Raw genomic sequence first — 25211 nt, 5'->3', positions numbered from 1 at the left:
GCTCAGTCTGGAGAGGAGGGGACTCAGGGGGGACCTTCAGGCTCTGCAGCTCCCTGACAGGGAGTTTGTAATGGATCCAGGAGCGATTCCAGTCAGATTTATAATGTACCTATCAAAGTCCTACCGTTTGTTTATGGATTATTCTTTAGGTTGGTGTTGAAGTTCAATAACAGAGTAATTTCCTCTGAAGCTCATTTTCCCCTTGAATCCTCAGGGCCCCCTGTACTGGCGTTTCACTAATGGAGTTATGGATCCAGGCTATCCCAAACCTCTTGCCAATGGATTTGCAGGACTAAGTGGGAAAATAGTAGCAACACTACCCGTGGCAAGATACAACAACAGACCAGAATCTGTTTATTTCATCAAGAGAGGTATGTCTCCTATTTCTGAAGTCCAGGCATCACCAAAAGGTGCTTGAATTACCTTGGTCAGGAATAAAACATCATTTCTCTTGACCCAAAGTCCAATTTCTTTCAAAACCATAAACATAAGTGATGTCAGTGTTCCAGGTGGTCAAAAATAGCCTAAAGATTTAAAAATATTTCTTAATACTTACAGGTCTTTCAGTGCATTTTAAAACAGGTCTATAGAGGAGAGAATCCAGTACTGCAATGGCCAAACATCAAAATAAGTTTTACCTGGTAGTAAAACTATTTTAGTCTCAAATTAATTAGAGGAGGGGAGGCTTTATTCTTACTAGTTCATAACTATGTATGGAAATGTCCCTATTTCTTATTTTGTTTTTTAAATTAATGTCATTTCCTTCTTGTACGTGAATGCTGTACTGTCAACATAAGAACATTATTTGGTATCGATTTTGTGCGTGTAAGATGGATATCAATGACACCTTCCTATCTCATCAGTGACTGTTGGATGTTGTTTTTTAAACTAATGAAAACAAATGCCTCTTTTAGATGGGAACATGCAGCAGTATGTGTACAGACAAGAACCAGCCAAGAAGTGTCAGAGGAGAGCACGGATTACCATCAGATACCCAGCTTTTGTGCCAAGAGTTGTCATCCGGAGGCGCTTCCAGCGTGCCGTGCAAATGCCGACCGTCATCCGGACCGTCAGAGTCAACCCGCACCCATCTGGTAACTCACGGTTACTAAGGGTCTGTTAAACAGTGCTGCACCCTTAGGAGGTTCTGAAACAACGCTCTGTTTCACCTTTTTAAAATGCAGTATTTTTAGATGTTTTTAATGCAGAGGCTCCTGCTCCGGAGGACAAGCACACGGCAGCTACAGCACACACTGACGCCTCCTCACTGAGGGTTTCTTTTGCTTGCAGGAGTTCTGCGTAAGGAAATCCAAATGACAACCTACTGGAGAGGCCTCCCCAAAGTTATCCACTCAACTCTTTCCATCCCCAACCAGAACAAGCCTGACGGCTATGATTACTATGCCTTCTCTTACAGTAAGTTCAAGCTAAAGCACCTTGCTGATGATCTCAAAAGACACAGGGATGAGGAGGACGCCCATGTTATTAACTGTGGTTCTACAAGACTGATTTTCAGCACTCCTAAACAGTCTTGAGAATTCAAATGTTGCCTGTAATCAAGAGAAGTCCCTCTCAGGATGATCCAATTCCTCACCTTAACACTCATTCACGCTTGGGGACCACAGAGTTCCCACTTTTGCAGTCAGTGCAGGATTGTTTTGTTTTTAGCTTGTTTGATTTCCAAATTCTTGAGACTATTTCTGTGTTCAACCAGTACAAAAGCATTCTTCCCTACTCCTGTTCTTGGGCCAGACTTAATTATTAGCAGTACTGTAAAGCTCAACACAACCAAGGACTTGTACAAAATAAAGCTGAGGGCACAAGTTTATTGTTAGAGCCTCCCCACTCCATACATGCATGTGGCATGAAAAATCTGTTATTCAGGCCTAAATGCCATTAAAATGCAGGCTTTAATTTCTGGATTCTTTCCATGTATTAAGTGTAGTTTCTGGAATTTAATCCTGACCTCTCTTCCTTCCAGATCGGTACTACAGTTTGGATATCAGCAAAAGAATAGCAAGGCCTGTTACTGCTCTCACAGGAAAGACTGTATCCAAAGACTGGTACAACTGTCCCAGCAAGTGATGCACAGCAGAGGATTTTAAAAGAGAGATGCCATTTGAATGTCAACATTTTTTCTAATTTTATTAATAAAAGACAATGAAATGTGTGCACACAACTCTAAGTATGAAATGCTGCTTTAAGCTCTGGCTTCATTACACTAAAGCAACCACAGGCAAACTGGCACTTTGTATACACATCTGGAATTACTTTACAGGTCATTTAACTAATGTTTCCTCTGTTCAGGCCTCCTCTGCCTCCCATGGCGTGGGTTACACCTGTGTTGGGAAAGAAAGTGAAAACAAATACATTAAAGGAATGACAGGATTTATAGTTAATGAGCCATTGTGACAATTCATCCTTCCCTAAGGAATTGCCACTGCAGAGCAGCAGATCCTTTCTGACTGACTTCAAGTCCCCCTCTCTCCCCTGAGCCTGGTGACACACATGTCACTTTGTCATGTAAAAGGGGGGCGGGGGGTGTGACTATCCTGTGCTGGGTGCTGAAAGAACCAGCAGAGCATTCTTAGCACACCTGAAATCAGCTAGCGTTGGTGTTGTTATTAAAATTATGGTGACAGATAAAAGAAAATCTATCCTAGGCCCACCTCCTCACTTTTTTCCCTTTAAAATACCAGCTAAACTATATTTTAATGCTAAATTTGAGTCTTCTCCAATGTTAAAATGACAAATGGAATGCAATTCATCTAAGGATTTTCTTAATACAGAAGTTGCAAATAAGAATGTGTTGTTGTGGTTGAGCTCTATTTTGCACTACAAAAATCCTTAATACTTCCAGAAACTTTGTTTTTAATCAGTATAGGACACAGTGAGGTCATAACTGGAGCTCTTAATGTACAAATGGAAACTGCTCTGTAACTAAACCCAAAGATTTCCAGACTTCTGTCCTAACACGATTTTTGAAACCTTCTCTGAACACCTGCAAGTTTGTCCTTTCCTTTCTCTCCACTGCTAAGTACCAAATGCCAGAGAAGAAGGTTTGCCTGTCTAAAAACTGCCCAGACATTCAAAGCAAACGAGAGCTCTGAGGGTCCCGTCCCAGAACCCAGGGCAGGGCGTGGTTCCGTGTCTCACAACCGCAGCCCAGAAAGCAGTGCTGCAGATGGTTCCACAGCAAGGAAGCCCTAAAAGCCTGTGGCTCGGGGCCCCAGAGGCACTTACCCCTCTGCCTGTTGAACTGGCGCCCACGGACCCCCGTCCTCAGCGTGGGGGGCTGCAGCCGCACACGGCGCAGGGACTTGGGCTGGGTGCTGCTCGTGTCTGTGGAGAGGGGGGGATGCAGAAAGGGTTTGAGAGGAGCTATGCTCTCTAATTTACTTCAGAATTATGAAGTCGCCTCTTTATTTCATTGACACGTCCTCCGATATAAATAAAAGCATGAAGACAAGTAAGTTTTAGACTTCTTTTGTTACCCGTGCTAGGGGGTAAATTGGTAACTCCATCATTTACTTTATTTTTTTAATTGAAGGAAAATTAGTTTTAAAGCTGACATCAAACACAGCAGTGGATAAATCAGCAAAGTACCAGTAACTTCTGCTCCCTGAAGCATTATTCTTACTTGGCCGACTCCAGGTACTGCGGTCCAGGGAAAAGTGCTTTGCCAAAGTACACAGTTTATATCACCAAAGCATGATCCTGCTCTAAGAGAATTCAGGGAGACCTTACAGCTCCTTCCAGTGCCTAAAGGGGCTCCAGGAGAGCTGGAGAGGGACCCTGGACAAGGGCCTGGAGGGACAGGGGGTCTGGCTTCCCACTTCCACAGGGTGCCCAGAGAAGCTGTGGCTGCCCCTGGATCCCTGGAAGTGTCCTTGGAGCAACCTGGTCCAACGGAAGTTGTCCCTGCCCATGGGAACTGGAGGGGCTTTCAGATCCCTTCCAACCCCAATCATTCCAGGAGCCTGTGATTCCAAGAGCTCTATCTTCCTTTGTGTATCTCGGCTACCAGCTGCGCTGCTGCACAGAGAGGTTCCCACACTTAGAAAAAAACAGCTCTTCCCAACAATTATTCTGTACCTGCAGATGAACTCGAAGGAGGATCCTGACTAGTTGAAGGAAGATCTGACTCATCAGATGCTTGAACAGATTCTTCTTCTTGCTGGCTATCAATTTCTAAACCTGCTTCTGAAGTAATTCTAGGAGAGAAGGAAGGGGAGGAAAACCATGCAAGTGTATTCACAGAGTTTCAAAACGCTCAGTAAAAAAAAGGTACTGTCTTGGGGTAAAATAGTATTGTCTTGGAACACAAAGATTCAATGAAAATCAAAAGTAAAATATGGCATAAAATGAGAAACTGTCCCTCCCCTCTTAGATCTGTAATGCATTTGATCATAATAAAAAATACAGCAGTTACTGGAAATATTAAAAACTGCACTCATAAAATGGAAGACAAAATCATCTGTCTACGAAATTTGTATTCCCCCCATTGCTACATCTTTTGTACCTGCACTGTCTTAACTGACTTCATTATACATCTGTGCTTTGAATGAGGAGTGATTTTCTATATTATACAGGAATGCTTTAACCTTTGTTCAGCAAACCCTGATCCTTCAACTTAGCGATTACCATCAGTTTTGACCACTGCAGATTCTTCTGCATTCTTAAAAAAATACAGAAATATATTTTTTTAATTTTATTTTTTTGTGACTTCTATATGAGCTTTGTTAAATCAGGAGAAAATCATAAGAAAACCTTTAGTTTTGGATGAAAAGGTCAAATTCTACTGCTTCAGAGATTACTGAATGCTGCTTGAGCTGCCCTTCTTACCAGAACAGGTTAAACTGACAGTGACCCACAGGCACTGGGATGAAAGCAAATCATTACCACAGACATGTCATAAGTGCTGGTGAACCAAATGAGTTGTAGCTTACCCTTCAGATTCTGCCTCTGCAAACACTTCATCCCCATCATCTGCAGTGCCAGGCTCCGTGGTGGTGGACAGGCTGCCAGTGGACGTGGTGACCATGGGCACGGACTGGGACGCATGTTCCGACGCGTCGGCCGAGGCGCTCTCTGTGAACACTGTCACTGCTCGGGGAGACACAGCCTGTCAGAGCCCTGCCCTGCACACAGCCTGGCAGACATTCCCCCTGCACACAGCCTGTCCCACCCTGCACACAGCCTGGCAGACCCCTCCCCTGCACACAGCCTGGCAGACATCCCCCCTGCACACAGCCTGGCAGAGCCCTGCCCTGCACACAGCCTGGCAGAGCCCTGCCCTGCACACAGCCTGGCAGAGCCCTGCCCTGCACACAGCCTGGCAGACATCCCCCCTGCTCACAACCCACGGGAACACTGGCAGGGCAGGGCAAGGACTACTGGAACTGCATTATTTGCTGGGCAGTCAAGGCTTGTAGCCTTTCCTGGGGTCTGCAAACCTCCTGCCACTCACCTGGTGCTGCTACTTGTAAGGGGGTTGTGGGGACGCTCCGACCCCCAGACTCCTCCTCATGAGCAAGGAACAGTGGGGTTTCATACATTCCTAAACCTGCAACACAGGGGGTGAGTGACAATCATCAAAACAACCAGCTAAAACCCAGATGAATTGACGTCTTCCCCCGTACAGCTGATAAAATCCAGCAATTCGTCCTTACATATCGAGATTTTAAAGTTTTATTGGCTTAATGTCAGAGCTGATTATATTTTATGGAAAGGCAAAACCTTGAGGAAAATATTACTGCTTGTTTTTTTTACTTTCATCCTGTTCTTATGCCATTACTTTGTATGAGTTTTCTTCAGGGAGCAGCGTATGTGCCATGTCAACAGGAACAGGGGAAAGGGACTGAATCAGGACAACAAGGACAGCAGAGACACATTGCCTGGACACTTTTCAGCAGGTGAGGATATGTCCCAAAGATTTCTTTGCTTTTGCTGTTTCCCTCTGTTCTTTTAGTACAGGAAAGCTACAACCAAAATTAAAGTTAAAGCCCATTCCTTCAATATTTCATTTCATTTTAAAATCATAATACAAGTAGAAATTTTGCAGCTTGAAGGAAACTCCTTTTCACTTCCTGTTAAGTCTCCCTCTGCTGACAATTATTTAAGAGTTGCAGGTTTCCACACTTGAACAATTTCCCGAGGTAGAACTGTGGGTTTTTTGACTGAATTATATCTTTTCCCCTCCAAGATCCATGGAAAAGGAAGCCCAGAGCTGGTTTACCTCCTTGGGATGCAAGCTGACCCAGATCCGAGTGACTGGAGCTGGTTTGGGGCATATCTTCAGGGGGTCCAAACCTGAACCGAGGAACTCCAGCCACCTGGGGGGAACTGCCAAAAAAAAGACAGAAGGAATTCTGCAACTTCCCCAGTGATCAGGGCAGAGGAGAAGACAACTTTCTGACTAAACCAAGAGAGCAAATTATGCATGAGAGAAAATGAATTCCTCCTGCCCATAAAAACCAGCTTAACTACTGCTAAAAGAATAACAATCATCAGCTTCTGAAATTATTTGGAATGCATTCAAAATCAGCAGAACAGTTCTGAAGAGAATATTTTTTACATATCCATCCTAGAAAGTCTCACAATTTTAACTGGATTCCTGAATGTGTCCAGAACATCCCAAAATCAAAAATGGAGGTAACTTTTCCTACTTTTATTAGTAACATTAATGGGGAGGGGGAAGAGTGAGGAAGGAAATTAGATGGAACTTTCTTTTAGTTTGTTTAATCTCTTCTTAAGTCAGTCAATTACTGATTTGATACACTTAATATGCTGGAGATTATCCACCTCCTAATATGATGATCAGTTTTATGACACACAATCCAAACAATGACTTTCTATCATACTATTAGCATGTTTTAGCAAATCACAAGTTCATTTAATTTGAATTTATTTTTATTCCAATGAAAAACAGAATAAAGAAAAGCCTTTTTTTTAAATTTAATCTACTTACTGAATGGCTTCTGCAAATCCATCAGTCCGATGTGGAACTACAAGAGTTGGTGTGCTTGGAACTGTTCTGTCCTCATCATCAAAGAAGTGCTGCTGCTGGAAGAAAAGAGGCTGATATGAGAGCCTACAATGTGTTTCCACTTTCTACCAGCTGAGTTAAAGGTTGATTTTTCCACATAGTCCAACAAAACAAAGACAGATTCAGCTCTAACAAAATTCTTGTCTAATTTCAGACATCTAAGTCTGAGCTACTTATAAAGATGGTCCTTAGAGTTGATAAAAAACAGCCAGACCAAACCAAAATAAACCCCCTAAGCTTGCAGGGCACCCATCTTTCCAAAGACTGTTTAGACATCTATTCCATGAGATCATCCTAACATTGAAGTGCCACTGCAAAGGAATCTTAGGGTGACTCACTCCTAAACAGACAGGAATTGTTTGTCTCTGCATCTCCCTCTTCAGTCTTTCAAACCTTTCTCTCCCAAGTACCCCAAAAGTGCCTCCCAAGTGCTCAGTCACTGTCCAGGCCAAGGGCAGTTGGTCCTGAGGCCAGTTCCAAGCACAAATCCAGGGACAGGGCTATGCAAGTCCAGCAGAAACAAAATCTCTGAGCTGATGCCTTCGATCTCAGAAAAGATACCTCAGTCAGCAGCTGCACTTCAGTAAAAACCAGAACAAACCCCAGGAGTTAGGAATGTTCCTCAAAGCAGGTTTTTAGCAGTAGACTTTATTACACTCACCATCCCACCTATCCCAGGGGTCAGCTGAAGCCCTCGCCCCACCGACTGTCTGCGAGTCATCTGGATCCTCTTCACAGGAAAGAAAAAATGAAGGAGTGTGAATGCTGTCCTGGAATTCTACTGACACACAAGTGTTCAAGCACAGCCAAGGATGGCAGCTAAACAAGTAAGTGCAACCATGGAATCCCAGAATGTCCTGAGCTGGAAGGGACCCACAAGGACCATCCAGTGCAACCCCTGGCCCTGCACAGACACCCCAACAATTCCCCCTGTCCCTCAGAGCGTTGTCCAAACCCTCCTGCAGCTCTGGCAGCCTTGGGGCTGTGCCCACTGCCCTGGGGAGCCTGTTCAGTACCAACCACCCTGTGGGGGATGATGTGTAAATTCTGGGTAAATGACAGTAGTATTTTACTCAACTTTGTACTGAGGACAGAAAACTTGCCCACAGAAATATTGTGACCCCCAAGCCTCAGCACTGGTTAATGGTAAAGGATCATTTCAGTCAGGACATTTTTGCAGAATTCCTGTTGTGATGTTTCAATTCACAAAACCCATAGGTCTTTGTCAAAGCATAATCATGGGTCAGGTGCTGATTGTGAAAGGTTTAATTTGGAAAATGGATGGCAACATCCCTTTGCCCATAGGTACTGGCTGGGGCAGAGACTAATAAAGACCCCTCCAAAACCGAGTTACAACCCGCTCAAACCCAACTTTTTTTAGTAGAAATACCAGCAGTCACTATGACTGACACAGCACTGGTATAATGTAATAATTCCAAGATATAAATCCACCCTGAGTGCCTCAGTGCTCTCCCTGTTCCCTGTCCAGCCCCAAGCTGCAGGACTAGACACATCAAGTTGGTTTGCTCAGCGACCACTTTCAGGATGCTGAACAGATGGCAACCATTTCCCCAGCAGGTTTTCCTTATCAGAAATCGTAGAGTAACTTCTGGAAAAGTCTCATGAACTGCCAGGGCTGGCTCCTACCTGGACTGGGGGCCCCAGCTCCTGGGGAGGAGCGTGGATGGTGAGCCGTGGGGGCAGGGGGTGGGGTGGCCTGCGGGGGGACTGGGGGGGCCGGGGGGGCTGTCTCTCGGAGGCAGACGATGGCTGCTGCTCCCTGGGGCTCTCGTGAGGAAAAGTGGACTCTGCAGCACTCGTGCTCCCTTCTCCTAAAACACAGGTACAGAGGGGTAAACCTGGGCCCTACAAACTAAATAAAAAACACAAAGGCAAATCTTCACATTCGGCTACACACGTTAACATGGTTCTTTTTGCCCTGCAACAGCAAGGACAGCTCAGTACTGGTACCTAAAATCACTGACAAGAGAGCTTGTGCCAGTGCACTACTAATTATTCAGGTGCTGTTTAGAGAGAGATTAATCTACTGACCCATTAGGTTTCCACAGCAACCAGAGCTCACAGGGTTTTCAAAGGCATTAGAATAAACCCAGAATGCACATTTCAAAAGAATCTACATTTCAGGTTAAAATGGCCTTTAGTATTTCACCTTACATTCTTCAAGTGTCTCATTAAGTATTTTAACACGTGCTTCTATATTTCCCCTTACATGCAGAGACTGTGAAGAAACATGGAATAACCATACCACTGTTCTGGGAATCTGCTGCCCTCTGGTTGCTTTCAGCTCCTCCCATGCTCTCCTCAGTCTCTGTTCCAGGATCTGTACCATCAGCACCCTAAAAACACACACAAGCACAGAAGGATGTAGCACTTAACAAAGTATAGGGTGCAACAGAGATTTATAAAAGCGGTACAAAAGTATTCAGAAAGTGAACAAAGTCAAATATATAACAATCTTAAAACATTTCTGTAAATATCTACAAGATTAGGTAAATATATACAACTCCACAAGATTTCAGGAACATCAAGAGTGGATCCATCATCATCTCACAATAACAAACAATGAAATATCCAGCTTTTTAAAAGCTTACCAGCTCGGAAACTACACTATTTTTGCTGGCTCCTGCATCTTGCATTTTCATTCAATCCTCTAAAACATTCAAAATCCATTTTTTTTTTTTTTTTGTGAAAACACCATTTATAAGAAATTACTATCACCCAGTAGCAGCCTCAGTTTTTGGGGACTAATTCATAGCAGGATTTTCTCTTCCAAGCATTCCCATCTGTGCAGAAGCATCACAGCACTGATTCAAGGCAAAACATTTACCAGGTTGTAAAGGAAGGTACAAGTCTCACCTCAGCATCATCTGCTTCATATCCATCATTACCATCAGCACTGCCAGTTCCTTCATTACTGTCATCGCCTTCATCTCCCATCCCTGTGTCCTCATCATCGTCCTCATCTTCCTCTTCCTCATCATCATAGTCCTATGGTAAGACAATAAAAGAGCTGTAAGGAAGTGCAGAAAGGGTAGTGGAGTGTGTTGAATGTGGAGCACAGATCAACACCCACCCAGCCACTCCCTCACTCCCTCTTCAACAAAGACAGGGGTAGGGAAGAAGATGGAAAACTTGAGGGTCAAGGTAAAGGCAGGCAAAAAAAACCCACCCCAAGGTGAATGAGCAGATGTTCTCAAAACACTGCAAGTTCACTCCACATGCATATAGACTACACAGTCAACAAGTATTCTGATTCAACTAGTCCTGCCTGGTGAGCTTTACTTCTGATCAAAGACAAAATCATAAAGTGGCTCATGAACTAATTCCATGATATACGTACTTCCTGCTCCCCTTCGTTTTCTTCATCATCATCATCTTCATCGTCACTATCAATCACAATGACATCATCTCTCTTGGACTGACCATCCTGAGATGAGGAAGTGTTCTGCTGATCTGACTGAAGAGATCCCAGATCTATGGGGAGGGACTGGGAAGTTTCCTCACTGTCCTCCATGGCAGCATACTCTCCCTGGGTAACTCCCTGCCAAGGATCAAAGAAGTTACCACAACAAACAAAATAAATGCAACACATACAACAAAAAGTGAACCAGATTCTGATGCTTAGAGGAGAGACATCAATTACTGCTGTTTCTCAGCAAGTGACCCAAGAGAGGACACAAGGCAATGTGTCTGTCAGCAACTGAATAGTGCAAGTCTAAACTTCAAAAGGCTGTGAGTGGTTTCCACAGGAAACCCGAAGGATCCAATTGAGATCCCACTTCTAAAAACAGGGAGTTTTGGGGGGAAGATGCTATCTCTGCTGAAAATCTTTTCTTTTCAGACATGCTCACTTCTCCAATGGAGTCCTGTGAGTCCTGATTGTAGGTTTGTGCTTCCACCTCTCCATCAGTGCTCTCTTCTGCTGTCACTTCCTCCTGAAAGAACAAACATTTTTCTTGTTCAAAACACATCATCAACCCTAAAGGTTCTTTAACATGTTTGAGATTTTTTTTTTACTTCTATAAAATAAATCATCTTTTCCCACAAAGAACATGGGCAACATTTTCCTACCCTTCCTTACTCTGCCTCTATCCAATATCCCACTTCTCTGCTCTGGAGAGATCCAATATCCCCATTCCACTCTGCTGGACCTCAGGGACTCTCAATCTTTTCTGGACCAAAAAGGAACCCTCAGGATTTCCCATTCCATCTCCAGCCTCTCAGCTAATTAAATGATAATGTTCTGCCACAATCTTTCTTTTTCTCTCCTTTGCAGCATCCCTTTTGCAGAGTTACTAAAACATCTTTGACTTCTCTAATACTGCTCATGAGTTGCCTGCTGTGAGGTTCTGCTCCAAGTTCATCCCTTTTCCCCAGGACATCCCAATTCCTCACACCAATATTCACAAGCATCTTCTGTAAGCTTTTCCAGCAACACATCTTTACTGTCATCTCCTCAGGTACCCACTGGAATAACTGTAGATAAAGACCTTGCAGACCACATTGAAATAAGTTTTACCTTCTTCCTCCTCAATATTAGGATACGGCCCTCTCTCTTCCTACAGTTCATTAGGATTTGCATCATTCATTGCAACTGGAATAACCTCTACCTTTTAAGATACCAGACACAAATGCTTTCTCCCCAGTAGATTAGGAAGTCATATTAAGAATTAACTGCCTTGCTCTTAAGTAACACACTTGCTATTCCCATAAAAGTCCTCCAAAGGGGCAGGTTAAGCAGTAGCATTTTACGTTCTTGCAAACCTCAGGTCCAACTCTCTGCATGATTCTCAGTTTCTTTGAAGTAGGTGCATCCACTGTTTCTTCAGAGATCTGGTCTGAGTTTTCCACAGTGTTGTCCTCCTCCTCCTCTCGGGAACGTTTGGACAGTGAAGAACTCGGGGTGGCTGAAACTTTAAAGAGCCTCTCAGTTATTTTCAGAACACCAAATGTACAAACCAGAAGATGAAATTTGGTATTTTCCTCTGGAATATCACCTCTATTTCTGCACTGAATGATAACAAGTAGAATCAGAATCACACTGTGCTGTTTCCTAGGCCATGAAAACATCAGCCCCTTTAGTTATGAGTCTCACACTCTGGGACCTACATTCATATCCTAACTGACCCCAAATGTAAACTTCAGGGTACAGCTCAAATATTTCTTCCAACATCTTTCCTTTGGACACATAGACCTAAAAGTTTAACTGATATCCTGGAAAACAAAAAAACTGAGTTTGCAAAAGGGTATTTTTGGGGAATAAATGTTCTATTTACATTTCACAGAACAAACAGATGTGCCACAGTGTATCACAGTGAGCAGCTTTAGAGTCCTTCTTTGTATTTTACATTCAGGCTTAAGTAGCTTACTCGTGGCTCCTAAAATGAACCTTGTTCCCACAGTACCATGGAAACAGAGGCAAGGTTTAATGAACTAAACCTCGAAGCTGCCCTGAATAAATAAACACACACATAAGGTTTATTCTCTGCTCTAAGGAATGCAGTGCCAACAGCATTTCAGATGGTTCAAGAAAGGAGCCTCAACTCAGAAGTTCTTAAAATGTGCAGTAAACTAAGGGAGGGGGGGAAAAAACCCAAACTGAAGTGAGGCCTGGTTTGCCACGGGTTCAACTGGAGCTACTTTAGAGGAACTACTCTGAAAGGCAGACCTGCAAACCCCCACCAACCTGTGCCGAACACCGCCGTGGAGGTGGAGGGCCGCTCGATCTGGGAGCTCTGCACGACCTCCACGATGGCAGGGGAGGGTTCCTGGGCAGCAGGCTCGATCTGGGGGTGGCTCTGCTGCGTGGGCTGCACGAAAGCCGTGGCCTGTGTCTGCTGCTGCACCGTTAGCAGGGGCTGGGACAGGGAGGTCTGCACGTTGGGGCTGGTGGAGCGCACGGAGCCGCTGGTGCTGCCGAAGACGGGGACGTGCTCCACGGGCCCCTCCGACTGCATGGCTGCAAGGCAAGAGCAGCACACTCAGCACCTCTGCACAACGCTCTCAGCACAGTCAGGGTTCTGCAGATGAATTAACACTGCTCATACACATCTTCAGCTGAGCAGTCATGAACTCTGCTGCAACAGAAGTGATGATGAAACGCTCAAATTGCTGCGCGACAGTGACATTACGTGAGGCGCTTCCAAACTTATAACCACCACATTTCGGGGCAAAGGCAGCATTTATGAGTACTGCAGATCCTGAAAAAGCTCACCTTCCTGAGTCTCCACCTGTGTTGTGGGCATAACTGTGGCTGTAGGGGTAGTGGTGGGGTTGGTGACTGTAGCAGGAGTGACCATAGGACGGATGCTGGCTCTCGGGGTAGACTTATTCCCAGCTATGGCAGCAGCTGTCACTTTGCTGGGAGTTGACACAACAGGAGTTGGTTTAATGTTTGCTGTTGGGGGATCTGAAGTGCTAGCACTGAAAAACAGAAGATTAGTTTCACCATGGTGCTGCAGAAAGCAGATTTTAAATACATCAAATGTAAATATATAATGTAAATGTGTATATATTCTCATAGACAGGGACATTAGCTTTTAAAGGCTTAAAATTTGAAAGCCTTATAACAGCCAAAGGAGTCGTCTTCCAAACTTTTTTATAGCTGAGAAAAGACAGACACACTATGCCATCAGTACCATTTTGGGCAGCTTAGAGCATTGACAGTTTTTTTCAAAGGTAATCAACTAGAAATCTGAAAGCAGATCAAAAGGAGGGTGTAGGTTACTATTAGCTGTGCTGGAACCTCATTGCAGTGAGTAATACATCTTACATCAAAAGTGATTCACACAGTACAGAGCAACATCACCTCTTGCTTGAGACAAGGATCAGCCAAACTTTAGGGGGCATTTTTGAAAGCCTTGCTGCCTAAAGGATGCTGTTATAAAAACTGAGAGGGACTTTGTTATCCAAACTTATAGAGTACAGCAATATTTCCCATTTCAAAGCTTAGGTATTTGACTACTTTATCTGTTGTTTGGAGTTGCCATCTGTTCAGTCCGTTTCTCAGGTTTGACATTCTTGCACAAGGAAGATCCTCCCCAAAACCAAAAAAGTTAAAGGTAACAATCAAAGCTATATAACTTCAGGAATGTCTGAAGACATTGTAAAAAATCTTTTATGCTTCCCAGAAACCACGTTCCTGGTGGTTTATATGACACTATGAAGTTTAAAAGCTGTATTGATTAGATGTAGCTGAGAAACACGAAGAACCTATGTCAATCAGTATCTTCAGCTGCTTGAGAAAACTTATGAGAAGCCATGAAATTCATGAAAATTATGGTTTAATAAAAAGAGCAACTACATAGAGACAGAACTAAGAAATATCAACGATGGAAACTCTGCAAAACCCCCAAACCCCTGAACTCACATTCCTCTTTCACCTGAAGCCGGAGTGGACTTGAGTGAGATTTGCCTCTGCTGTTCTGGGACCTGTCAGGTAAGAAACACAAGTATCATGTCAATACACATGAACCAGAGTGAGCAAGCTGGAAACACCTGAGCAGCGGATCTCTCTGCTAACAAGTCTGTTAGAGAAATGCCTGCTGGACCTTTACCTGGGCAGACCCCACGATTATTGCAAAGCCAAGTTCTCCAAAGCAAACCGCACCAGTCATACCAAGTCTTTACACTGAATCAGTAATTTCTCAGGTATCTTCTGAGCCTTTGAGATAATGGCAGCCAGAACCCATTATACTGAATGTATGAGTAAAAGGCAAAAATAGAGAGCAGAGTGCAAACAGCTCCTTGGCCAATTCAGGTAATAAGAGAACCATCTGCTTGTTAGCGCTGGGACCTGTGATTATGGTGAGACACAAGTTTCAAAGTAAGTTCTGAACCCTCACTAAAACCAGGGAACGGTGGAACCTGAACAGAGCCCAGTCTGATGACCAAGCCTAGCTGGACAGTGGTGCTCTGGCTGCTCCCACGGGTGCCCTCAGGGTTGGGTACCTTGTTGGTGGACTCGGGGGGCTCATCCCGCTGCTCGTGGTGCCGCTCCTGCTGCTCCCGGAGCTCCCTCTCCAGGCGGCAGATCCGCCCCTCGTACTGCGACTTCAGCGCACTCATCCGCACCTCCAGCTCCGTCTTCTGCTCCTCCAGCGAGCTGCTCTTCTGCTTCCACTCCTCATTCTCCTTTGTCAGCTGCTCTTTTGTACCTGGGGGAGGAGGAAAGGACTCAGTGTTGTCACTGAGACCCAGTCTGCCTATGGAATACCTGGTGTTTCACCGTGGCACCGAGGGATTTTGAAACCTTCATGTTAAGCTATCAAGGTTGCTCTCAGAGGCAGTTATACTCTCTCATCCCATTTTTCTATTTAATTACGAGATATAAAAATGTGTAATAAATATGTATTTAAATAAAGAAGTACAAGGTGTTTTACTTCTGCGTTGTACACAAAAGAAAAAGGTGTTTTCAGCATGCTCTTACACCATCATTCCCCTCAATGACAACTAAAAACAGAGGAGGCAACGTGTTTTGGACCTGTATGTTTAGGGAAGGGGAGAATCAGCTGAGTTGTTAATAGGGTCAATTTGTTCTAATCAACAGAAGGCTGAAAAATGGGGGTTATCATGTTGGCTGGCCAAAAGTAAGCAAAAAACTTTTTTTACCTCCAGTGTACAGTTAGTTATATACTTCAATCATCCCCTGAAAAACTTCAGTTTTAGAACAATTCCTTTAACATCTAATCTAGAAAACATTTTTCATTAAAATCTGAAGTAGGCCATATTTTCCCAAGCATCCTGCCTAAAGGTTTTTCCACGGGAATAATCAAAAATTCCTAAAGACAGAAAAAAAAATACAATACCAGCTAACTGTGCAATTTTCTGCTTGGCTGCAAGCAAGGTCTTCCTAGTTTTCTCCTCCTTCTCAGTGATTTGTTGCCTGAGCTGTTCTTCCTGTGTAGTCTTCTCTTGCAGATCTTGATGAAAACGGGCCAGTTCTGATTGTAGCTGCATTATCTGCTCCTGAAGATTTCTAACTTCAGTCTCCTTTTCTGCTATGGTCTAAAGAGAGAGAGAGATTGCAGCTGTTGGCCACCATCAGTTTCTCAGCAAATATAAAACCCAGCAAGCTCCCAGGATCCAGTATTAGCTGGCCACTGGATTAAGGCTAAAAGGCTTCTAACAAATAATCGGGGAGTCCAGTCCTCTCTGAACGCACTAGCTTGTTTATTCCGAGAAACAATGGGAGACACACCAGACATAGGATGCAAACCAGGTTTAAGGTCTGTCTTCCCCATCAAGGTGGAGGCACAATAGGTCACTTCACATATTTCTGTGCACACAGAAAAAACCCCTCCCCTTCTTCACTATTACACATTTTCAACTGATTGGAGTACAGTACTCTGAAACCCCTCATTGTTCTGTTCTTACCTTTTGTAAGCTTTCAACCTGGGTCTCCAAGTTCTTTGTCTTCACTTCAGCTTGACTAAGAGTGTCTTTCAGCTCTTGCACTTCCTGGGCAGAAACTTGGTCTTCTTGTTGTTCCACCAGAGGCTGAGTTGACGCTTCGGCGACCATCTGAAAAGTGTCAAGGTACCAGGCTAAAGGGACCATCTGATCACTGTCACTGATCTCACAAGATGCTTTTGTGTGCCAGGTTTAAAAGTTCTGGGCAAACCCCAGGAACTCCAATAAAGGCCAAAGTTCAGCTGTGCCTACCTTATCATGCTGTGCTTTCAGCTCCTCGTACTGAGTCTTGTACCTGCGACCGATTTTCTTGACCTGTGTTATAGTTTTCACTTTTTCTTGTATGTCAGCCACTTTGGCATCCAGTTCTTTCTGCAAAGTATCCTTTTCTGTTCTGATTTTAGTTACTTCCTCCTTCAGGCTCTGAACGAGATTCTGGCTTGTAGTCAAGGATGCATTAGTTCTAAATAACAAGTAAGAGGAAGATGCAAATGAGATGCTTGAAATCATATACATATTTCAATATTGCTGATTTATGCAATATCACAGGCATTATCTGTAGTGACTTATGTTTTCTAGGATTCTGCAGTACAGAATAGAAATAATTCTACAATACATTAGTTTAGAATAAATTCAGCTAAATGACAGCTTCCAAAACAACTCTCACTTCGTTCTACCTGCTTATGATCAAGCTACAGTAAGAACACAGAAGGATTCATACTTACTTGGAGAGAGTTAGGAAATCACACTTCCAGATACAGCTTTAATTAAAATACTTTGCTTTGGACAAGATCTTTTATTAATTGACTAATACCACACCTGGCTACTTCTGCTTTAAGCCTGCCTGTTTCTTCACTCATTTGCTGGACACGCTTGGCATTTGCCTCCTTCTCCGAGAGCAACTTTCGATACTCTTCGAGGTCCGTATCCTTCTGCTGACTCAACAAATGCTGGAAGGGTGAGAAAACAGTTTACTTGTTCATAAGATGATTAGACAGTTATAGCCAGAATCTCTCTCTGAATGAAGCTGCTGCTTTTGCATTTTGATAGGGAATAGCCAGTTCTGAAGCTGCATAAACAATGCTTTATAATTCAAATGCGTTTCTTACTTTATCATTTAGAACTTCGTTTTTCAGTTGGTTGATCGTTGGGTTTTTTTTTCCCACAACATCATTGAAAAGATGCAATCCCCCACCTGAGTTCGGGCTTTCCAGCGTTTCACATCCTCTTCCAGCAGTTTTTTCTCTGCCTGCAGCATCCCACTCTTCTCACTCAGCTCAGCATTGGACTCCTGCAGGGGCAGGATGTCTGCCTCGAGCTTGCGTACCTGGGAAAGCACAGCAGGGCATTAACTCTGCACTAGGGGAGACCGAAGGGATCCCTCAGGCACAAAACATGACATAGCTTCCTTCCTAACTTCCTGCCTTCCAGTGGGATGAGGACAAGAGCAGGAGATGATCCTACAGAACAAAAAAGTACTGGTACGACTTCACAGTCTTGGATTCTCACTCCCTGTACTCTGGTACAGGAAACAGATTATAAATCCCACTTTAGAAGTCCCAAGCAACACTGCACTGGATTCCATCAAAATAAGGAGCATCTCCCTTTAAAACTCTTAATAAAGCTGCTCTTTATGTATTCTTACACCAATTTTCATTTAATTGCTGATAATATCCTCGCTTCTGGTATACCTCTAGCCAAGGATAAATGCTGATTTTGTTTCATGGAAGTGGAACTGAACTTCTTTCCAATGTTCTAGGTAGACCAATGTCTTTTAGAATTCTAAATGGGAAGTTCACTCATTAGTATGTTACTTCAAGGAATAATCATAAGCTAAATAATGTATTTACTGTAATTAGCAGGGGTATATCCAGACACTAACCTGTCCACTGAATACCCGAGAGGTTTACCTGCAGCTCAGTACTAACCTTTGCTTGAATTTGTTGTAGCTCTTGTTCCAGCCTCTCCTTCTCTTCTCTGAGCATCTTGTTGGTTTCTATCAGTATGTTCATGGTCTCAGTTTTCTTCATTAATTCTTCATGCTGTGCAATGGTTTTTGCTGTTACCTTTGGAAAGTGTGAACTCAGTCATCTGTTGTGCTTGCACATGAACATAACACCCCACCTGATCTGGTGCAACACCGTCTCCAAAAGCTGTGGTGGCATAATATCTCACACAGACATTCAAAAAAGCAAATATGGCTTAAGAAATGAGAGAAAAAGTCTCTTTATTTTCCCTACTTATCAGCACAAGGTACTCCATTTGGCTATAAGCAACCCCAGTTTAAAAAGTGCCCAAATTCTTTCAAATGCTCATTTTTGGGCATAGGCAGCAAAGACAAAGAGCAGAACACAAAGCACAGCCCTCTGCACTCACTGAAGTTGTAACATCCAACCATACCTGCACTTTCTCTCTCTCAGCATTGAGACTGTCCTGCAGCTCCTGCAGCTCCCTCTCCAGGTGCTCCACTCTCTGCCGGTAACGCAAACTCTCCACCTGGGCCACCTCAAACCTCGTCTCTGCAATCTCCTTCTCCCGCCGGATGAACCTGCAGGGAGCAGACGAACACCATGTCAGGCCAGGGAAAGGGCAGGACAAAGCATCTGATGCCTGCTGAGTGCAGAAGTCGGGTCAGAAAGATTAAAGATTCTTGAACATCCGGATAAACTCCATAAAAAGTGCAATGAGAAAAAAGGTCACCTCTATCTAACTTGTCTGCCCATCACACGTGCAGGTTCCTGTCATAACTGACTCATTTTTCCTGGGAGTAGAAAGAAATCTCCTGTGCTAGTTGCTCATGTAGCAAAAGCACCTCCCACCTAGCAAAAAACGTGCTTTTAGACATTGTCCTTCAAATATAAAGCAACGCTGAACTATTTCATTTCACACCTAATTTATAACCCCTGCGAGAAGGAACCCAGAGCACAAGTTACCTGAGGATTTCCAAGATTTGTTCCTGGGATTTGCCTTCCTCATTGAGAGAAACACTGGCTGCAGTTGGGATGGCTTCTTTCATGGAAGTCACCATCTTGTTGCTCATACTCTCCAGCTGTTCATGCAGCAGTCGGTTCTGCTTCTCCAAATCCTCACAGCGGGATGCCAGTTTGGAAGCTTCATCCTACAACAAAATCGTGCAGTGACTGATTTCTGCAGCTGAATTTCTGTTCACTGAACAAAAGCCACTGCAACCATCGTACCTTGATCATTCTCTCCCTCTCTTCCCAGGAGGCTTTGGATTCCAGCAGCTCAGACTCAGCTTTCCGAGCAGCCTCCTCCAGCTGCTGCCTCACTGCTGTGCTCTTTGCAACCTGGTCTTTAATAGCCTGCAAAGCTTCCACATCAGCAGCATGAAGCATCAACTCCCGTTCATATTTATTCTGAGCTTCAGAAGCCATCATTGCCTGCAGAGAACCACCAAAATTACCTCTGTTATCTTTAGTGTTGCGTGTTAGGTATGTACAAGAGATAAAATCAGAGACCACTAGTCAAAAAGAAAAACCACTGGCTAAAACCTCTACTATTCTCAAGCACAGAAATCACGGTCATGCCCATTTACTACGTCTTGGGTTGGATTAAAGAGCCAAAATTTTTCTACATCCTTGACACTGATCAGTGTTGCCAGAATTTTCATCTCCAGAAAAGTAGATTCCCTTTAAAAAAACTAGCTGGTAACAAGCCAGTTTTATCAGCTGCTGCTAAATATCACACTGCCCCTCAATTTTAAAAGGTGACAATTACATTTTGGGTCAGATATTTTCCCCATTGTCCTGTTGTGAGAATTCAGGGTTCTTTTTTTGCTTCCCCCTCAGGAACCTGAGGTAGTAATTAATTAAAACCAATTAATTACATTCCCCAACAAATTTCTTTACACAATGCAACAGGCTTTAGAGACAGACACCTATTGCACCATCTGTTGTTTTTTAAATGGAACTGTGCTTGCAACACAGTCAGTTTAGTTGATATTACAATAACGATCAAGCAGAAAAATGAAGCACTAAACAAGCAGTTGCTCCCAAAGAAGAGAATGTGCTCTCCCGGCACTTCTCCCGCCTCCACCAGCCCTGAGCAGCAGTTCAGCTCTGAGTTCAACTGCAAAACTAACACGAGGTTTACCATCCCTGGCTCGAATGAGGCAAATGCTACCCACATACCTGTTCCTGGCAGTCCCGCCGGGCCTGCTGTTCATTGCTCAGAGCTGTGCTGGCTCTCTGAAGAGCTTCCTGAACTTCTCCCTGCACAGCTGACAGACTCTTCTTCAGCTCTGCCAGCTGCAGGGACAGGGGAGCAACAACAGCAAAGTGGGAACAAAGCCAACACTAAGTGACATAGGATTTCACAGAGTCCTGAACACAGTCATCAATAGTGTAGACTTGAAGGGTAATTACTTATTTATAAAGCAAAATTAGTATTAAAAAAAGAGAAATACTTTTAAATATTTGGACACTAATATAAAGAGCTCTTTCCTGGTAAAAACATATTCTTGTTCTTTCAGAGCTGGGCCTGTAGTAATTCTACTGTAGTCACCTTGTTTGTTTCTGAAAGCTCTCTCAAAGGCTTTTACTCATGTTTTCCTGCTAACTGTGCTCACAGTTCAGGAGGAGGGTGACAGCTTTGAACACACAACCACTCCAACAAGGTGACATGGTTACTGTACTCCTGGTTGGAAACCTCTCCCAGATTCAGCAGCTCCGTGTACACTCCGAAGCTGTGACAAGTCTGGGAAAAGCACATTGCTGGGGCTCTCCAAGGGCACTGAGGGAAGGGGTGTCCAGTGCATACCTGCTGTTCCATGTTCTCCACAGCTTTTCGTTTCTCCTCTTGCACTTCTTGTTTTTCCTTTTCTGACTCCATCAACTTCTTCTCCAGCTGTGCCTGATACTCTGAGGACTCCTTCAGACGAGCTTCAACTGCTGCACGAACTTCCTCTGTCACCTTCATTAAAACCCAGCACGAGATCAATCTTCCCCCCACTGAATACATTATTCTGATATAAACCCAGTATTTTAGTAACAACTTAAAGCCAGAACAGAAATTCTCAGCATCTCATTTAGACCAACAACACTGAAAATGTGGAGAATCACAAGAAATCAATAACTGCACTAGTGAACAATGGTAACTACTTACTTGTTTTTCCTTGTTAAGGGATTCTTCTAGACTAAGAACCATGGCCCTGTACTGCTCCACATTACTAGAACTAGTCTTGAGTCTCTCTTTCAGGTCATTGACTTGTTCCTCAGCTTGTCTCAGTTGACTTACAAGATCATCCACATCTTCATTTGTACTCTGCTGACCTGCAATATTACAACACATTCATTAATGGAAGTTTAACTCAGGTTTTTTTAACCACTGTTCTGTTAAAAACCAAAGTCTTTTTAGGATAATAATGTGGAAAAAAAAATCACCTTCATAAAGCTTCCCTAAATACAACTGTCACTCCTAACCAAAATAAGGGCTTACAATAAACACTGTTGACTATTTAAAAATATATAACCTAACAGACTTAAGTTCCTTCAAATAAAAATAAGCTTTGCTTTATTAAGCAAATCTTTAGTAAGTTTTGCTTTATTCTTCCCCTTAGTCAAAGAGTGCTTGGACAGGAATGTCACATGAACAAATCATCCTGCAATCATCTGTCTGAATATGTGATGAACCCAGAGGTTTATTAGGCAGTGTACTGCCCTCCTAATTCCAAACTAGTATGGATTATGAATTCTGCAGGCAGCAATGTTTCCCATAAAGAGAAATCAAATCCACAAGAACATCTTACCTTTCCCTGGAGGCCTCTGTGATGACTGAGATGTCAGCTGAGCCTCAGTGTTGTTCAGCTGCTGCTTCAACATGGCAGCTTCTCTCTGGGCATTCTTCAGCAGCTCCTTGGTGTTGGTGTGCCGGTTTGTCTCAGTCTCCAGCTGCCTCTTCAGGTCCAGGATATGAACCTGCCAACACAGCGTTCCTCAGCTTCTAATTGTTCCCAAATGGCACAAAGACCAGGGTGTTCATAAAGGATCACACTGGAAGCTGGCAGAAGCCAGGAACTTTATCTTCCCCAGAACAAGTGCAGCACACTTCCACTCACCTCTTGGTTCTTGGTGAGGGAATGTCTTTGTTCCACCTCACTCTCCAGTTTCTTCTTCAGCTGAGATATCTCCCGCTCCAGCTTTTCTATCTGATTATTGAGTCTTTGCTTTGTTTCTGTCTCAGACCTCTCCAGTATTCCCTGGTAAAAGAACATGATGCCCTGTGCTTAAAATCACTGCAAGGATTTTCTTCTGAATTACTGCAGCACTTCATAGAAATTGTCACAACACTTCTCCTACCCCCAGAAAAAATAACAGGCAGATACCGAATAGCATGAAAAGTAGCACTCACAATGTCTGACTTAGTTTTGAAAGACTTTTTAATAATACTGATACATTAAGTAGTATTGCAAGAAAATCTATTATCCCTGCAGTCTAATTCCATGGATTAAAACCCCCCAGAAGATCTACTACAGAAATAGGATTCAGTCACACAGTAATATGTGCAACCCTAAATACACCATAAGTGTCAATATACCTTATAATACATTATATAAAGCAAAAAAGTAAATATAATGTAATAGGAAAATAAACTGCCAAGGCAGGCATTGGTAAATTTTGCAAACAATCAACAGATTTTTTTTTTCCTTTTATTTTGTTTCATGTGTTTTGCTTCTGTTTTATTAAGACAACCCTTGTCACTAAGTCAAAATTCTCAGGACTTTGCCCAGGTAAATAACAGAGTATCATAATGTAGGACAGCAATCAGGACCTGGCTGAAACAAGTTGCTCAAGCACTGTATGCTCAGTGTCCATTTGCAACCACATAAAAACCCAGTTTGAGACCCAACCCCATGACTGTTTTATTTGATTTTGATGGGTACTCATTGAAAACTCTGGCAGACAGGCTCAGCTTGGACATGAGGATAACACCACATACCTGGATGGTTCTCAAATTAGTGAGCAGCAAGTTCTGTCCTCTCTGTTCCACCAACAGAGAATCCCGTTGCTGAGTCAAACGCACGTCTGACATCTTCAAGATATCTTTCTCTTTTTTCAAGTTTTCTGCTCTTACCTTTAGGATCACAAGTAATAAGAACTTTGTTATCACTCCTAAATCTACCCCTTAATTTATTTTTATGATCAGTTAATATTTGTTAATAAAAGGTTTTCATATTACAGATTCCATATTAAAATCCATGTGAATTAAACCAAGAAGAGTAAGACCACAACTGCTGGATATTGTGTTTTCTCTGTGAACTGAAACACCTTTTTCTTATGTTTTCCCTCAGTACTTGAGAAATTTCAAGATAATCATAAGAAAACCTCCTGCACTCACTGGGAACATCCAGCAGTGCCACAAACAAGGACTAACCTCTGCCACTGCCAGTTTTTCATTAGCTCCCCTCAGGTCTTGAGTCATGGTGTTAATGATCTGCTCCTGCTTCTGAGTGGTGGCTGTGAGTTTCTGGGTTCTCTCATGCAGGGAGGTGATTTCCCGGCGATATCCTTCGACATTGTCCTGCAGCATTTCGTACCTTCACAGGGAACAGCAAAGCACAGCACATGTCTGCCACATTCAGCTGTTCAGCTGCAGCAGGAGGTGCCTGCAGCAGGTGAAACAGTTGCTTTGTGGTTTCATGCATCAGTTTTCACACATGCCTCACTCCACTGCAGGTTATATTCTTGATGCCACCTTCACTATCAACTTTGTGTTCTTAACAGAACAGACAATAGGAATGCTTAACTGGCAATTCTTCCTTAGCAATCAACATCAATCAGTCAACGTGAATCTGTGCTGGAGAACCCAGAACTAAGGCTGGGTTCAAATGGCTCAGTTACCGTTTGGAGGCAAACTCCAGCTGTGTGGATATCTTGGCATTCTGGGACCTCAGGTCTGTGACCTGCTCCTGCAGCTTTTCGTTTTGTTCATTCAGCAACTTGTCATTCTCTGCCTTTTCTTTTTTATAGTTCTCAAAAACTTCCTGCAACTATGACAAAGAACAGATATAGAAGTGTTACCAAGAGTAAAAACAAACAGTGACAGTTTTTTCTAGTGCCTGCTGAAAAACGTACCTGCTTAAGTGCAGCCTTAGCCTCCACAGTCTCTATGGACTCACTCATTGACACTGGGGCAGGAGTCGACATGGCCTGAGGTAAACTGGGCCGCTTTGGAGTGGAGGTGAGACAGATCTCCTCTGGTAACACCCCCGGAGCTAAAACAGACAAAGGAGTTACAAAGGCAACAATCCCTGCCCAAGCAGAAGCTCACCCAGCCCCACTGGGAAGGGTTACCTTGCAGAGGGATGATGGCTCCCGTGGTCTGGGTCAGCAGGATGCGGAACATGTCCCGCTGCCGGATGATGGACTCCACCAGCTGCAGCTGGTGCTGCCGCGACTCCCGCAGCTGGTGCAGCTCCGCAAGGGCTTCGTCCAGCTGGCTCTGCAGCTCAGAAATCCTGGAACAACAGCGGCTTTCAGAACTACCACAGCAAGCTGTTCATGGGTATCAAGGTGTTCTGGGCCCCTCTTTTCAAGAGACACTGAGTGGCCGGAGCGTGTCCAGGGAAGGGAACGGAGCTGGGAAGGGGCTGGAGCAGCAGGAGCAGCTGAGGGAGCTGGAGGGGCTCAGCCTGGAGAAAAGGAGGCTCAAGGGGGACCTTCTGGCTCTGCAATCCCTGACAGGAGGGGGGAGCCGGGGGGGGGTCGGGCTC

The 25211-nt window shown here is 43.8% G+C and overlaps 2 protein-coding genes across 4 annotated transcripts in view; one reads left to right on the top strand and one right to left on the bottom strand.

The window, feature by feature from the left end:
- Positions 1–2356, top strand: part of PRG4 (proteoglycan 4) — an 18202-nt gene extending 15846 nt beyond the window's left edge. The window contains exons 7-10 of the mRNA XM_027901960.1: positions 215–371; positions 915–1094; positions 1291–1416; positions 1982–2356. Coding sequence (XP_027757761.1) covers positions 215–371; positions 915–1094; positions 1291–1416; positions 1982–2085 — 567 coding nt within the window. The 3' untranslated portion in view covers positions 2086–2356. The remainder of the gene's footprint in view (positions 1–214; positions 372–914; positions 1095–1290; positions 1417–1981) is intronic.
- Positions 2119–25211, bottom strand: part of TPR (translocated promoter region, nuclear basket protein) — a 33118-nt gene continuing 10025 nt past the window's right edge. The window contains exons 15-51 of one of the 3 annotated variants that reach the window (XM_027901961.1): positions 24793–24956; positions 24574–24713; positions 24340–24488; positions 23873–24035; positions 23438–23572; positions 22557–22697; positions 22248–22416; positions 21605–21771; positions 21260–21412; positions 20632–20748; positions 19678–19881; positions 19414–19598; positions 18881–19028; positions 18409–18546; positions 17676–17807; positions 17300–17430; positions 16733–16943; positions 16445–16591; positions 15877–16075; positions 15020–15225; positions 14439–14500; positions 13284–13492; positions 12756–13028; positions 11834–11982; positions 10921–11004; positions 10410–10610; positions 9926–10057; positions 9315–9405; positions 8696–8880; positions 7710–7778; positions 6971–7080; positions 6239–6345; positions 5471–5566; positions 4950–5106; positions 4096–4214; positions 3244–3342; positions 2119–2339 (exon numbers count right to left, since the gene is read on the bottom strand). In XM_027901961.1, coding sequence (XP_027757762.1) covers positions 2284–2339; positions 3244–3342; positions 4096–4214; positions 4950–5106; positions 5471–5566; positions 6239–6345; positions 6971–7080; positions 7710–7778; positions 8696–8880; positions 9315–9405; positions 9926–10057; positions 10410–10610; positions 10921–11004; positions 11834–11982; positions 12756–13028; positions 13284–13492; positions 14439–14500; positions 15020–15225; positions 15877–16075; positions 16445–16591; positions 16733–16943; positions 17300–17430; positions 17676–17807; positions 18409–18546; positions 18881–19028; positions 19414–19598; positions 19678–19881; positions 20632–20748; positions 21260–21412; positions 21605–21771; positions 22248–22416; positions 22557–22697; positions 23438–23572; positions 23873–24035; positions 24340–24488; positions 24574–24713; positions 24793–24956 — 5398 coding nt within the window. In that variant the 3' untranslated portion in view covers positions 2119–2283. The remainder of the gene's footprint in view (positions 2340–3243; positions 3343–4095; positions 4215–4949; positions 5107–5470; positions 5567–6238; positions 6346–6970; positions 7081–7709; positions 7779–8695; positions 8881–9314; positions 9406–9925; positions 10058–10409; positions 10611–10920; positions 11005–11833; positions 11983–12755; positions 13029–13283; positions 13493–14438; positions 14501–15019; positions 15226–15876; positions 16076–16444; positions 16592–16732; positions 16944–17299; positions 17431–17675; positions 17808–18408; positions 18547–18880; positions 19029–19413; positions 19599–19677; positions 19882–20631; positions 20749–21259; positions 21413–21604; positions 21772–22247; positions 22417–22556; positions 22698–23437; positions 23573–23872; positions 24036–24339; positions 24489–24573; positions 24714–24792; positions 24957–25211) is intronic. The other 2 variants (XM_027901962.1, XM_027901963.1) reach the window with 2 other exon arrangements.

This window comes from Empidonax traillii, unplaced genomic scaffold (genome assembly GCF_003031625.1).
Source record: "Empidonax traillii isolate 1590-97213 ecotype Southwest subspecies unplaced genomic scaffold, ASM303162v1 scaffold827:size534266, whole genome shotgun sequence".
Classification (NCBI taxonomy): Eukaryota; Metazoa; Chordata; class Aves; order Passeriformes; family Tyrannidae; genus Empidonax; species Empidonax traillii.
Note: the sequence above shows the minus strand (reverse complement) of the source record. Positions and strands in the feature narration are given on the sequence as shown.